At 42.4% G+C, this 13675-nt stretch overlaps 1 protein-coding gene across 3 annotated transcripts in view; it reads left to right on the plus strand.

The window, feature by feature from the left end:
* ADCY2 (adenylate cyclase 2) overlaps nucleotides 1-13675 on the plus strand; it is a 441592-nt gene that overhangs the window by 324929 nt on the left and 102988 nt on the right. For all 3 annotated transcript variants that reach the window (XM_059063263.2, XM_059063264.2, XM_067030781.1), the window contains 2 exons: nucleotides 2850-2893; nucleotides 6840-6920. In XM_059063263.2, coding sequence (XP_058919246.1) covers nucleotides 2850-2893; nucleotides 6840-6920 — 125 coding nt within the window. The remainder of the gene's footprint in view (nucleotides 1-2849; nucleotides 2894-6839; nucleotides 6921-13675) is intronic.

Genomic DNA, 13675 nt, shown 5'->3' on the forward strand with positions numbered 1-13675 from the left:
AATAATCCCAGCGGTATAGTCCGATTTGAAAACAATCTCTGAGTAAAATTGCATGCAGAATGGCATTAATTGCATTAGGAATGCCTTTGAGGTAAAGAAAGAAAATGGGATGTTGCATAATTCTTATTAGCTGATGAGAAAACGAAACATACCAGGCTGTCAGGTAAAAGTGGACATTTCACAATCACATACCCAAGCCCAAAAGGCAGGGGCTCAGCATTCTTGTTTTGCCTCAGTTACATCTCTTCTCTCAACTTCCTTTGTTCTTTCTCAACTGAAAAATAAATGATCTGACAGAAGATCATGACCCATCAGTCAGTCAACAAGGGAGACCACCAGAGCAAGTCCTAGAGGAGTTTGCGTTCTATTGGAAAGAGAGAGACCCTAAGTAGGACTCAAATGAACAAACAAGAGCACTACAGGTGCTGCTCAGGACCATGATGAAGAGAAAATGGAGTATCGTCTCTGGGAGCGAACGGTGTGGCTACTCTGGATGAGGCGGCTGGGCACATCTCGGAGAAGGGGAGAAGTCAGTGGCAAAGCAAATTCTGTGGCCCTGAGATGGAAATGAATTGGCATCTTTGAGGGCAGAGGGGAGGCTGGTGTGGCTGTAGCGTCATCAGCAATGAGCAAAGGGAGGTCATCAGGGTGAGAGGCTCTGAGTAATCATGTATAATTTATTCTGATTGTGATGGGAAGTCGTTAGAGGGTCTTACGCAAGGGGAGGGCATAGTATAGTTAATGCTCTGGGTAATGGAGCAAGAATGCAGTATTCCGGGGGAGGAGGATGGTGCCCTCTTATGCTAAGATTTTAGTAGTGGAAACAGTGAGAAGCAAACTCAGGTTATAATTTGAAAGTGGAACACATAGGACTTGGTGATGGAGTGGATATGTGTAAAAAGGAGGATCAAGGATGAATCCACACTTTTTTGGCTGCACGCCTAGAAGAATGAGGATGCCATGAACTGAGATGACAGCTACTCGGGGAAAGTCAGGGGATTTCAGATGGAAAAATCCAGGTTTTGCTAATGGACGTCTTCAAATCAGTATGCCGTTTAGACATCGAAGTGCGGCTAGGAAGTTGGCAGTTGGGTGTGCTAGTCTGGAACTCAGGGAAGAGGTCCCAGCTGGAGATGTGGATGTGAGAAGCATCAGGTCTTAGATGATATCTGAAGCCATGGAGCTGGATGAGATCATAAGAAGAGAAAAGATCCAAGGAGGCAGGACTGGGGCAACTGGAACCTTCCAGCAACTAGACATTGTTAGAGGAAAGGTATCCTAAGACCCTAGGATCTAGTAGTCAGGGAAAGTCGATGCTTCTATCACTCTTATGAAAAAAGTTGGATAATTTCATCTCAACACTGCATTTACTATTAGTACTAATGGCTAATATCTCCCATCGAGATTTATTATAAACAAAGAGTTGGTCGGTCGGTCATTCGGTTGGCTGGTTGGTTGGTTTTCAAGAAATAAGAATCAGATCTAAATATTAAAACGTGATTTTCTGTGCTGTTTCATAGGTGTACCTGTGAAAATAAGGCCTTGCTTTTCTGGGTGTGTGACTGATGTTGCTGTGGTTGCTAATTTCTTATCAGTGTTTATTGGCTCAGGACTTAAGAGCAACCTGTCTGCCTTACTGTCTCAGCAAAACACTGAAGGAGAGATTTCAGCCTGACTTTTAATCTGTTATTATGTGTTAGTGAAGATGCCTCTTGCAAGAGAGTTATAACTGGCTCAAGATTTGAACTTCAGGAAACTGTGTATAAAAATCAGAGGGCCTCTGGAACAAACTCAGTTTTCTTGACCAGCTGGCCTCGAGTCACAGAGATGGAGCCTAGGGACTGCCTTAGTAGTGACAGAGGACATCTGAGGCTTAGGTTATTAGCACATGAAGCCCATAGGACTGTGTCCCTTACTCAGTTCCAGAAAGATCCCATTGGCATTCTTATTCATACATCCCAGGGTTGAACAATTGTCATTGCCAGAAGTTATTTCTTTTATCTAATCCCCTATGCAGAACTTCATTGACTCTTGATTTAACCTTGATAGAGCCGGTAAATAATGCATTATTTTACTTTATATAATAACACTTGGAGTTCAGTTATTTTTTTAAGACTCACCTTTCCCTAGGCTGAATACATTTCCTCATCTAACCTTGGAGATCAAAGCAACAAAGAACAGTTTATTTGGAGCCACTTTGTTCCAAGTTTTATTTTAATTATTTTATTTTATTTTAATGTATGAGAGTGAATCTTGTGGTTTTTCAAGTCCATTATTGAACATTTGGCAGTGGAGACCCCCACTGATTAACTCTGACCAGTGTCTCTCTCTGTCGTTGACCTTTTTCAGGAACTACCATCACGCATATGTACATTTCTTCTTTTTGATCAGTGATTCTCACTTTCACACACTTAACCAATAGTCCTATTTCTTAACAGTCCAGTCAGTGATAAGGATTGACTATAGATTTTATGATCATGTTTGTGTTTTAAAGCATTTTGTAAATTTCAGTCTGACGCCAAACTACATTTTCACATCATTTGTCTACAGTAACTTTAATAACAGTCCTCTGCAGGCATTGTTTGAAATCGTATCTGCAAATATCAGGATGGGTCAGACCACAATCCTGACACTTCCAACATTTAGAGTTTATAGATTACAACAACATTCTAAATATGAACTGAATTTTTAATCATGTTTCACATTTATAACTAAGCTCTTTCTCTCCTCATGGCTAGTCATTTGTTACCTAAATGATATTTTCCATGATAGAAGAAGAAATATACATTGTTATCACTGCAAGATTCTTAAAGTATGTTTTTGGCAACTAATACTCTTGTTTTTAATAGGATGTACCAATGGGTCAGCATAATTTTCAAAGTCGCACCTTAAGGTATAGTTTGTGTGTCTACATTCCACTTGCTAATTTTTTAAAGGCTTAATTGTTCTTTATTTATTCCTGAAAGTAATTATCATCAATTATAGTAATTTTGAAGTCTACTTCTTCCAAAAATAGAGCAGCTACTTGTGAAAACCCCTACTAAATTGCTTTCAGCTTCTAAAAATAGGATTATTGGTGTCGTTTTATTAGAGTTAAAAGAGGGAAAAGGAAAACACTGCCTAGTGAACACTTTAGAACTTTAAATTATTTTCTTAAAATGATTCTTCTTCATATTAGTCTGTAGTAAAAAATGGAACTTTCTTCAAATGAATAACTTACCTAAAATGATGTTTCTGGGGTTGAATCCTAGAAATAAAAGCAAGGTAAGTCCAGCCTTTCTATAGTGAAAAGAAGTGCAGTCCACACTGCTCCAAAAAAGAAAAATTGCTTCCACAAAGGCCTGCAGGCCCCTGCTGTCTGCTGTCATCTTCACAAGATCACAGACAGACACTTACCCTTTTCCTTGTCTGTGTTCCTCTAGCTTCAGGGCTCAGAGTCTTACTTTTTTTTTTTTTTTTTTTTTTTTTTCAGTACGCAGGCCTCTCACTGTTGCGGCCTCTCCCATTGCGGAGCACAGGCTCCGGACACACAGGCTTAGCGGCCATGGTGCATGGGCCCAGCCGCTCCGCGGCATGTGGAATCTTCCCGGACCAGGGCACGAACCCGTGTCCCCTGCATCGGCAGGCAGGCTCTCAACCACTGCGCCACCAGGGAAGCCCCCAGGGTCTTACTTTTGCATTGGTTTGGGAGCTAAGTACTTCTTATTGAAGATGTTAGGATAATTAATGAAAGGCCCAAAACTTGAGTCAGCTTTTCTTTCCCCACAGAGACATGAGTTTATTCCTGTAGAAAACGCATTGCCTGAAACTAGTTAGATCATTCCTTGCCAGATCTTTAGGGCACACTATTTCAGACCCCTCTATGTTACTTTATTTTTGTTGTAATGAGCTCTAATTTGTATTTTGTGTAAAATTTGAAATTTTAACATTGACATATAACACTTAGAGCCCAATGTTATAAGGAAAATTGGGTTCTTGGGCTTTTGAAGTGTTATTTTTTAAGTGGCAAATACCAAATTAAAGAGAGCTTAAGGTAATTTAAGAAATATTTTGGGCCTGTCACATATCTTGAGAAGGCTTGACTCTTCAGGCCAATAAGAGACTAGCACATCTGCAAACAACTGTCTACAGAATTTCATGGACATCCTTTCGCCTTATACGTGCTATGTCCTCTTATCTGTCTAGTGGGAAATACCTCGTGCAGAGCCAGTATGATGTGGGCAGTGTCTTTGGGGATAAGCACTGTCTGAAAGACAGTGATCAGAAGCTGTCATTTTTATCTGTACCAGGCATATGGGAAATCTGATTTCATCCCTGCAGGGTTACTCCAAGGTAGATGAAATTGCCATTATCATTTTAGGAGGGAAGCCGAGGTGCTGGGTTAGGAGGTGACCAGAGTCACGTGACTGTGGAGGCAAGGCCATGGTCATGCCCAGGGTCTGTGACACCAAAACCTGTGTTCGTAGCTGCTCTCCTGTCCTGCCTGCCCTCCTAAGAGCTTCCTCCACATCTACTCCACTTTCCTCCATGGTGGTTGATCTTTGGTGGCCCCAAGCCTCACAGAGAGAGCTCAGCTTTCAAATCAGCCTCACCTGGGACTTCCTTTGTACGTCCTGCCTATGTAACATGGCCAAGGTCCTAAAACCTCTCTGAGCCCACAGCTTGGCAGTGAGTGGGCATCATAGGGCAGTGAAGCATCATCTGAGATAAAGCAGGACCTCTTCCACACCTCTTTAGATATAGCAGCCCAGGCCTGGGGGTGGGACAGGTCGGGGAAGGAGCTCAGGAGAAAGAATGGAGAGGAATTGGAAAGAGGGCTTGGGGACACTGAGTACTGGGGAAGCCAACGGTAGGGCAGGAACAAGGACAGGAAGGTCAAAAGTGATGAAACGTTGAAAATCTGAGGAACAAAGCCCTGCTTGGTGAATTAAGAACTCCTCGTGGGGAGGTGATCAGCCCCAAGGGTATCCTGTCACTTCCGTAGTGGAGGTCACAAAACCATGGAGACAAGGAAACTGTCTGCATGTTAAGAGCTGTTAGCCAGAAAATTAGTGAATACAAAGGGTGCATAATAATATGCATTTATTGGCTACTTCATGTGCCACATTTACTGCTTTGAGCACCGCACAGGCGTTATCTAAGCTAATCCTAAAACAGACTCACAACGACAATGCCATTGTTAGCACCCTGGATGTATGATTGAAGGGTTAAATTTTCTTGTGAGCTCCAAGCACCTACACTGTTCCTTCTCACACTTGGAGACACTTTTTGAAAAAGAAAGCCACCAAACTGAAGTCAGGAATCTCAACACTTGGCATAGGGCTGATAAAAAGAAAGAGTCTCCAGTGAAGGTAGCACCTCAGCCATAAATGAGAATGAGCCATCCTAGATGGTTGCTAAGATGCCATGCGTTTTGTACAAGAAGGCTCAAAATTAATTTGCCTTCCAATTTAACTTGGAATTTTGCATGCTAAAACCTCTTAATTCCATTGGCTTGGTGTCTACAGGTGGGTCACTTAATATAGTTCCGTTTTTGAACCAAAACTGCCCTTAGCCTGTTTAAAGAAAGCAGGACCTGAAAGTGTGAATCCACCAACAATGATATTACGTAGGTAGATTACCCATCCATCTCACTAATGATAATTCCATGAGATTTAATTACAGATAAATATGGCATTGCACACTTAATACTATTCTAATCTATAGAGAGAGGCCGCTCTAAACTCAGAAAAGTATTATTTTTTTCCAGAGTAGGAGGTCTATTCAGTGAATAATTTAACCAACCACAAGACAAAGAAGTGGGCTTCCCTGGTGGCGCAGTGGTTGAGAGTCCGCCTGCCGATGCGGGGGACGCGGGTTCGTGCCCCGGTCCGGGAAGATCCCACGTGCCGCGGAGCGGCTGGGCCCGTGAGCCGTGGCCGCTGAGCCTGCGCGTCCGGAGCCTGTGCGCCGCGACGGTGAGAGGCCCGCGTACCGAAAAAAAAATAAAAAATAAAAAAGATACAGAAGCTTTGGGCTCAGTCCCATGGGACTAGGTGACCCGGACACCCAGACTCAGGTGCAGGCTCGTTCAGGCCGGTTTGGGAAGGGCCACGTGTGCTTATACTCTGTGCAGTAGATGTTTAATTTTTAAAAACAGGTATTATTTTGATTTTCTCCTTTACATCATTCTCATGCTAATTGTCAAATCAACCTTGGAGAACTCATTCTTATCTTGGCACAGTTTATTTGCAACACATTTTATTTTATGACTGAAGATTATTTACTTCCGAGATCCAGTGAGCGGTCTGCACATATAAGTGGGGTTTTCTGTGAATAGTGCTTTCCAAAACTGAGGAACATTTAAATACATGCCATGAAGCTTTGACGCGTCTCAAGTAAGACTTTAGTTCTGAAAATTCCTGAAAGTTGACCAAGGAAAACATAAAACAGGAATGATTATTTTGTCAACCACACCACATTTTTACAAGGGAATTTCCAAAGCCAGTATGTTCTGTCATAAAATAAAGTTTATAAAGGCAACAATTCAAGGGCTAGTGCATCTCTTGAGACAGAAATTTCTTTTATCTCAGACACCAAGGACATATCTTTCAGTGTTGCTTTTTAATTTCACTCTGAGTAGTAAGGCAACATTTTACTGCACCAAAGACTCTAGCCAATTCATTCAGTCCACAGAGTGGCTATATGTTAATAGAGAAAAGGCTGCACATAGACTGTTTCCTTCTTTAAAAAAATTCAGTTAACAGAATCAGACAGAGGTTTTGGCATCATAGACACACAGGCTTACTGTTTAGTTTAGTAATAATATTCTTACCCAAAATATTTCCTCCTTCATATAGAACCAAGTCACAAAAGAAAAGATTTGAAGAGGAATTAAATGAAAGGATGATTCAAGCAATTGATGGAATCAATGCACAAAAGTGAGTACTTTTAAATTATCATTCCTCTCTTATTTCAATCCTATTATTTGAAAATAATGACATATTTTCCAAAAGAATTTCCCCCCAAACTCTGTCATACTTATCATGACAAAGCCAAGTTTACTGAGACAGTTCATTCATTTCACCTCAAGCGTCCTTAATAATAGCTCTTGTTAGTAGTATTTCATCTTTAAAAATTTTTTTAACTCTGCCTAATCCTCCCCAAGGAAATTACTGATAAACAACATGATACGGAATTACAGAGAGATCATTAGAGCATAGTGTGTTCAGTAGCATATTTTTTAAAGATCAACAGATTCCACATGGGAAAATCGTTACGTTGTAATGTGTGACACCATTCAAAATGCATTCGTCCCCCGACCCCGAAAAAGTCAGAGAATGTGGAGGTACCTGTGTTCTAAATCCTGGAAGAGGGTCTTGAGCATTAGAATCTGACTTCATGGAGGCAGCAGGAGGAAGACCAATTCTTTGGAGGCCAAAATATCATTGTCTATAAAGCCAAAAATTGCTATTGTCGTTTTAAATGGTTCAAAAAGGCAGGAGACAAGATTTAAAGAAGGTGGTGGCTTTCGTGGCTTTTGCCCAGAATGATTACATTCACCGGCCTTGGAATTCTCCTTAGGTGTGTGTGCCACGGCTGACCCCACGAATGGCAGGAGGTAAACGACTCGGTGTGATTCCTGGTACTCATTAGATGCTCCATAAATGTTTATTGAATTAAACTGCGGTGAAAACCTTAGTAGATCCAAATGAAAAGGTTTTATGCGAAAGTTTTCATCTTTATGGGAACTATTTAATTTTTATCATGAAAGTTGACTCATGGAAAGTGTAAATGATTTTCACCTGGAACTGTGCCTCCAAAATTAAGTTACACAGCTTTGCAAAGTGCATACCTCTTCTAGACTGTGCCTTGCAAGTGTGCATTTCAGAATATTTACAGTGCTTATGAAGGAATCGCATGAGCGGATGTATGTATGTAGGTGGTGTGTGTACGTGTGGAGTTCCATACATATACAATAAAGTCTCTAGGGCTGACTAGAGCTGCAGTTCAGATATGCCACACATCGAATGCACACCTGCCTGATCCCCGTCGTATATTCCAAATAGATAAAGGCTTCCACCTGCCATAGAGCAATCAGGGCACACCAGCAGTGCCGAGATAGGTGCTTTGCCTGATATCAGGATCAAAGTAAAAAACAGTCTCAGCTCTGCCCTGATTGAAACCTCAACACCTCACCAGTGAGAAACAACGATTACCTGTAATGTACTGCCAGCTAAAACCCAGGGAAGTCTGATTTCACACAATGTAGATTCATTCGACCAGAGGAAATAGCAATTACTACTCTGTAACCCACTGGAATAAAATACAGCAGAAGAGAGAAGAAATCTTGTTCCTTGACAAAGTTTAGCCAATTACAGTGATAATAGTAATAATAAAAAACGAATGTATAAAATCAGCCTCAGCATGTCTTCAGGCAGGACGCCTACCTTGTTAAACTACCTTTATGCCCGCTTTTTAGAACGTTCCTACTAAAGGAATCATTAGAAAGTACAATCATTGGCTTTGCTTTATTTTTGTCAAAGTGGTTTGTGAATTGTCTGTCAGTATGGTATCACTTTGTACTCAAATACATGTTTGGTTACCACCTTTGTGTTTTAACGTAGTTTTATGCTAAAGTCGTGGTTAACGTTGGTGTAATTGCTTATGCTGTAATTTTCCCAACACATTTCAGAAATCAAGTGGAAGAAAATGTCATGCTGTACTCAGAAATCAAAAGGGGAAATTTTTTAATGGAAGCTATTATGCACCTATTTTCTTAATTAGCTTCACTCCCATTCTGTCATGCCCTACTCATTAACCTCTCTTGTTCTTCGATAAGATGTTCTTCTGATCTTATTTGATTTTCCCCTTGAGGATTCAGTAGGGGCTCCAGGCTCGATGTACCATTCAGTCGTGTTCTGCTATTGACATAAAACAGTGATTCATATGCAGATTTTCATGTATTCCTTCATTTACTCACTCAGCAGAGGCATCTGTTAAAGGGTGAGCAAATGTCCTCATCTGCTCAGGATCAGACATGCATTCCAAGACCCCAGGCCTCGTGTTACCCCTCAGAGCCCTGAGTGAGGGGAAGAGAGGTCGCTGCACAGATGCCCGACAGTTGTGACAGGTAGAGAGGAGCAGGACAGCACAGGTGAAAAGTCTCACGATTTCTGGAGGAGGGGACACCTGGGCCAAACCTTGAAGGAAACTAAGAGGGAGAGAGGGAAACCTTCATGGTGTGATAACAGGACGCGCCAGGGTCAGAGGTGTGCTTCCCAGTCTTTAGCACAATCAGGACCCAGGAGACCCCTGCAGGGGTCTCTCAGGGTAAAGAGGCTTGAGTGGGAAGTTGGATGCCCTGAGAAGCAACTTGGAGTCCTCCTGAGGGGGTGGGGTGTGAGCACTTTGAATGGTTCTAATCAATGACTGTGTGATCGCCTCCATCCTGCCGGTGTGCAGAGGATTCCTTAAGACAGGAAGACCCTAAAGTGAATGCTGCAGAGCCAAACCAGAGATGGCCAGGCCCCCGTGAGGACGGAGCTCAGAGCAGAGGTTTTGACTTAGTCTGCGTGGGTGATGTCAGCTGAGAAACAATGCACAACCTGAGAGTTGTGAATTAAGTTTTACTGGGGGCAAAATGAGGACTGTAGGGCTTCCCTGGTGGTGCAGTGGTTGAGAATCCGTCTGCCGATGCAGGGGACGCGGGTTCGTGCCCCGGTCCGGGAAGATCCCACATGTCGCGGAGCGGCTGGGCCCGTGAGCCGTGGCCGCTGAGCCTGGGCATCCGGAGCCTGTGCTCCGCAACGGGAGAGGCCACATCAGTGAGAGGCCCGTGTACCGCAAAAAAAAAAAAAAAAAATGAGGACTGTAGGCCAGGAGACAGCCTCTCAGGTAGCTCTGAGGAACTGTCTAGAGAAGTGGGGAGGAGGTCTGTATATACGTGATCTTGGTGAATGGGGGCACGTGCAGCCCAGCACATGTTGAGGCAGGTTACTGCTAGTCACAAGGAGCAGACGTGCCCATTAATAATTTTAGTGCTTTTCTAGATGTGAGAAGAGGCAAGAAATTGGGCTCATAAAATCTCCTGAAAATATCTTAACTATCTGAAGGCCTTTTCTGCCAGTTTTCCCAGAGCACAGATGCCTCATTCATGACCTCCACCCTGAACCCCTTTGAAGGTGTGTTGAAGGTCAGAGACAGCAGCGGCCAGTGACAAAATCCTTGTAGAGGCAGGTGGCAAGTGGCAAGTTTTAGTTGGCAGCGAGGTGAGAGGGAAGAAAGTGTGTACCAGAGGTCTGCCCCGAGGAGGATTACCAGAAGCTTCTCCTATCGGGAGGTGCAGAGAGGGGAAGGGGAAGCCCTGTGGGTGGACAGACCAGACCATGCCCTCCACGGCAGCATTCTTCTCTTGTGGAGCTGGGCGCTCCTGTAAGATTCATCTCAATAGAAGGGTGTGCTGTACGGTTAACATTCAGAATGAGATTGCCATGTCAGGTTCTTCCAGATTGGTTTTAAAAAAAAGAAAAACAGTAGGAAAGAGGTAATGTGAAAAGTTCAAAAGGGGAGAAACAGGGGCCCCTGGGGTGCAGGAAGTGAGCTGGTGAGTTAATGAAGGACACGGGACCCAGGTTTAATTATGTCTGAGTGGAGTGGAGTGCATGTATGGGTGGATGACCGGCCGACCCCAGGGCTGGGGAAGGATCAGGCTTCCACACCGAGAGACCACCCATCCAGCATCATTTATTTCAGCTGCAGGTCCATGGACCACCTTTCCCAAATGCCACAGGTCACCCAGGGCCTTAGTGCACAACTGAGGCCACTTGGACCTTTGGAGGCTGCATAGATAGGTGGTGTGTTAGTCAGCTGGGACTGCCGTACAAAATGCCATGGGCTGAGTGGCTTAAACAACAAAAATTTATTTTCTCACAGCTCTGAAGGCTAGAAGTCCGAGTCAGGGTGCCAGCATGGTTGGTTTCTGGTGAGAACTCTCTCCTTGACTTGCAAAAGGCAGTCCCCTTGCTGCGTTCTCCCGTGGCCTTTCCTCTGGGCTATGCAGAGAAAGAGAAAGAGCAAGCTCTCTGGTGTCACTTCTCATAAGTACACTCATTCTCTTGAGTCAGGTCCCCACCCTTAGGACTTCATTCAACTCTAATTACTTCCTTGGAGGCCCCGTCTCCAGATACGTACACTGCAGGTTAGGTCTTCAACGTATGAAGTGGGAGATATGAACAGTCAGTCCTTAACGAAAGGAAAGTGGTCTTCTCTCTATTTTAGCATCCCCTTTGCGATAACATTCCAGAATAATTCTGCATGAGGATGTGGATGTACTTTGCCTCTCAGCTCAGGTCAAGATCTTGTTTAGAATTTCCTTTATTGGCCTCAGCCTAGCACAAAAACAACTTAGTATAAATTAATAATCATTTTTTTTGTGTAGTGCAGGGGTGGGGTTGACTTTCTTCGTGCCAGAGACCACTTGGGTCAGGAACAGTGTCAGGAGACCGGGGATATTACACACATTCTCCATTCTCTTCTCTGTGTGTAGTTCCAATTCCCCAAAATATTTGACCTTATTTTCCCACACCAATCTTTCTGACTCTAAATATCCAAATGACATTTATAAATCTCTGAGTTTCCTGTGAATCAGTAATGGGAACTGAGGCCACCTCAGAGAACCCACAGAGACGTGAGGCCTGTGGGGAGGATGTGCTATCCTTAACTCTGAGGGCAAAAGAGGAAGAATTGGGCCCATCACTTATGGCTTCAAGGAAGAAGCCTTTGGCCAAACCTGACCTGCTGTGGGAAAAGGAAGGCACAGGGTAGGTGTGGGTCCGGCAGTCTCACCATAAATATCTTTGCTGCAAGGGGATTCACCTCAGGACTAACTGGCATAAGACAGTTTTGCCATAAAAGATAAAATAAAGAAAATAAAAGAGAAACATTGAAATGGACATCATGAAACATTAGCAACACAATTTTGAAAGATTTGATTGCAAAAAATAAAAATGCAAAAAATACTTAGATGTACTTAAAATGTGTGTAGATACATGGTTATAGTTGTATTTGGGTGTATCTTAGAGAAAGCAATGATACTTTTTTTCTCAAGGTCGATCACTAAGGATTCAGGATCTAATGTCAGACATACATTCTTTACGATATAAAAAAATCTGCTCTAAGCCTCTGCAGATTCCCCTGGGAGTAAAACGAAAAGAGAAGGGACTCTGCTATTTCTTATCAATATGTGTAATGTGTATCACTGGTGATACATATCCAAACTATACTGAAATGTCCCATCACATGCCCAGTCCTTATATTTCACCAAATCATCTAAGCCAAATTCTGTACCAAATACCACAATTCTGCCTATTTCATGATCTTCACTATCAAATGGCAAAAAAATTCACCATGTCCATCAACAGATGAATGGATAAAGAAGATGTGGCACATATATATACAATGGAATATTACTCAGCTATAAAAAGAAACGAAATTGAGTTATTTGTAGTGAGGTGGATGGTCCTAGAGTCTGTCATACAGAGTGAAGTAAGTCAGAAAGAGAAAAACAAATACCTTATGCTAATACATATAGATGGAATCTAAAAAAAAAAAAAAATAAATAAACTGGTTCAGAAGAACCTAGTGGCAGGACAGGAATAAAGATGCAGATGTAGAGAATGGACTTGGGGACACGGGGAGGGGGAAGGGTAAGCCGGGACGAACTGAGAGAGTGGAGTGGACTTATATATACACTACCAAATGTAAAATAGATAGCTAGTGGGAAGCAGCTATATAGCACAGGGAGATCAGCTCAGTGCTTTGTGACCACCTAGAGGGATGGGATAGGGAGGGTGGGAGGGAGACGCAAGAAGGAAGAGATATGGGGATATATGTATATGTATAGCTGATTCACTTTGTTGTAAAGCAGAAACTAACACACCATTGTAAAGCAATTATACTCCAATAACAATGTTAAGAAAAATAAAATAAAATAAATTAAAAAAATTTTTTAAAGAAATGTATACTCATCAAGAATTATACAACCATTTCTTTTTGGGGAGGTTAGGACCTGGATTCTTCTTTTGCCTCCAGCTTCTACTATTGCATGATAAATTTGGTAGAGACGGCAGGAGAGAACAAGCTGTTGTATCTAGATCAGCAAAAGAGCCAATGATTAATGCTCTCAAAGACTGTTGTCAATTACTAGCTGCCTTTTATATATTTGCCATAGCTTGCTAAACTGTTGGATTTGGTGGGTGGGAGAGATGATTGCTCACTGAAAGATGTACAAAAATTGATATATTATCATTTTCTAGTGTAATGAATCCAAAACTGTGAATCAACAGTTATTTTATCTATTATGGTAAAACAGCCTTATGGCTAATTAGTTGTACAGCAACTCTGCTTGCAGCCAAGATTCTTATGAGCAAATACCTTGAACCAACAATTGGAATTCAGTCATTTCCCCAAGCATCCATCCAGTGATCAAGTCTTATGAACCTGTGTTAGGTGTTGGGGACACAAAGAAAGGCAGACTTTGTCTTGAGTGCTTCCTGTCCAGCTGCAGGGCAGACAGGTAACTAAAACCTAGAAACATGGGGGCTCCACTACCCAATAAGGAGCTGGTTTTATCTTCACTTTATAAATTTTCTCATATTTTATTTCCAAGCTTATATTATCCAGGAGCATTTTTTAA

The sequence above is a fragment of the Kogia breviceps genome, chromosome 4, assembly GCF_026419965.1.
Source record: "Kogia breviceps isolate mKogBre1 chromosome 4, mKogBre1 haplotype 1, whole genome shotgun sequence".
In the NCBI taxonomy this organism is placed as follows: domain Eukaryota; kingdom Metazoa; phylum Chordata; class Mammalia; order Artiodactyla; family Physeteridae; genus Kogia; species Kogia breviceps.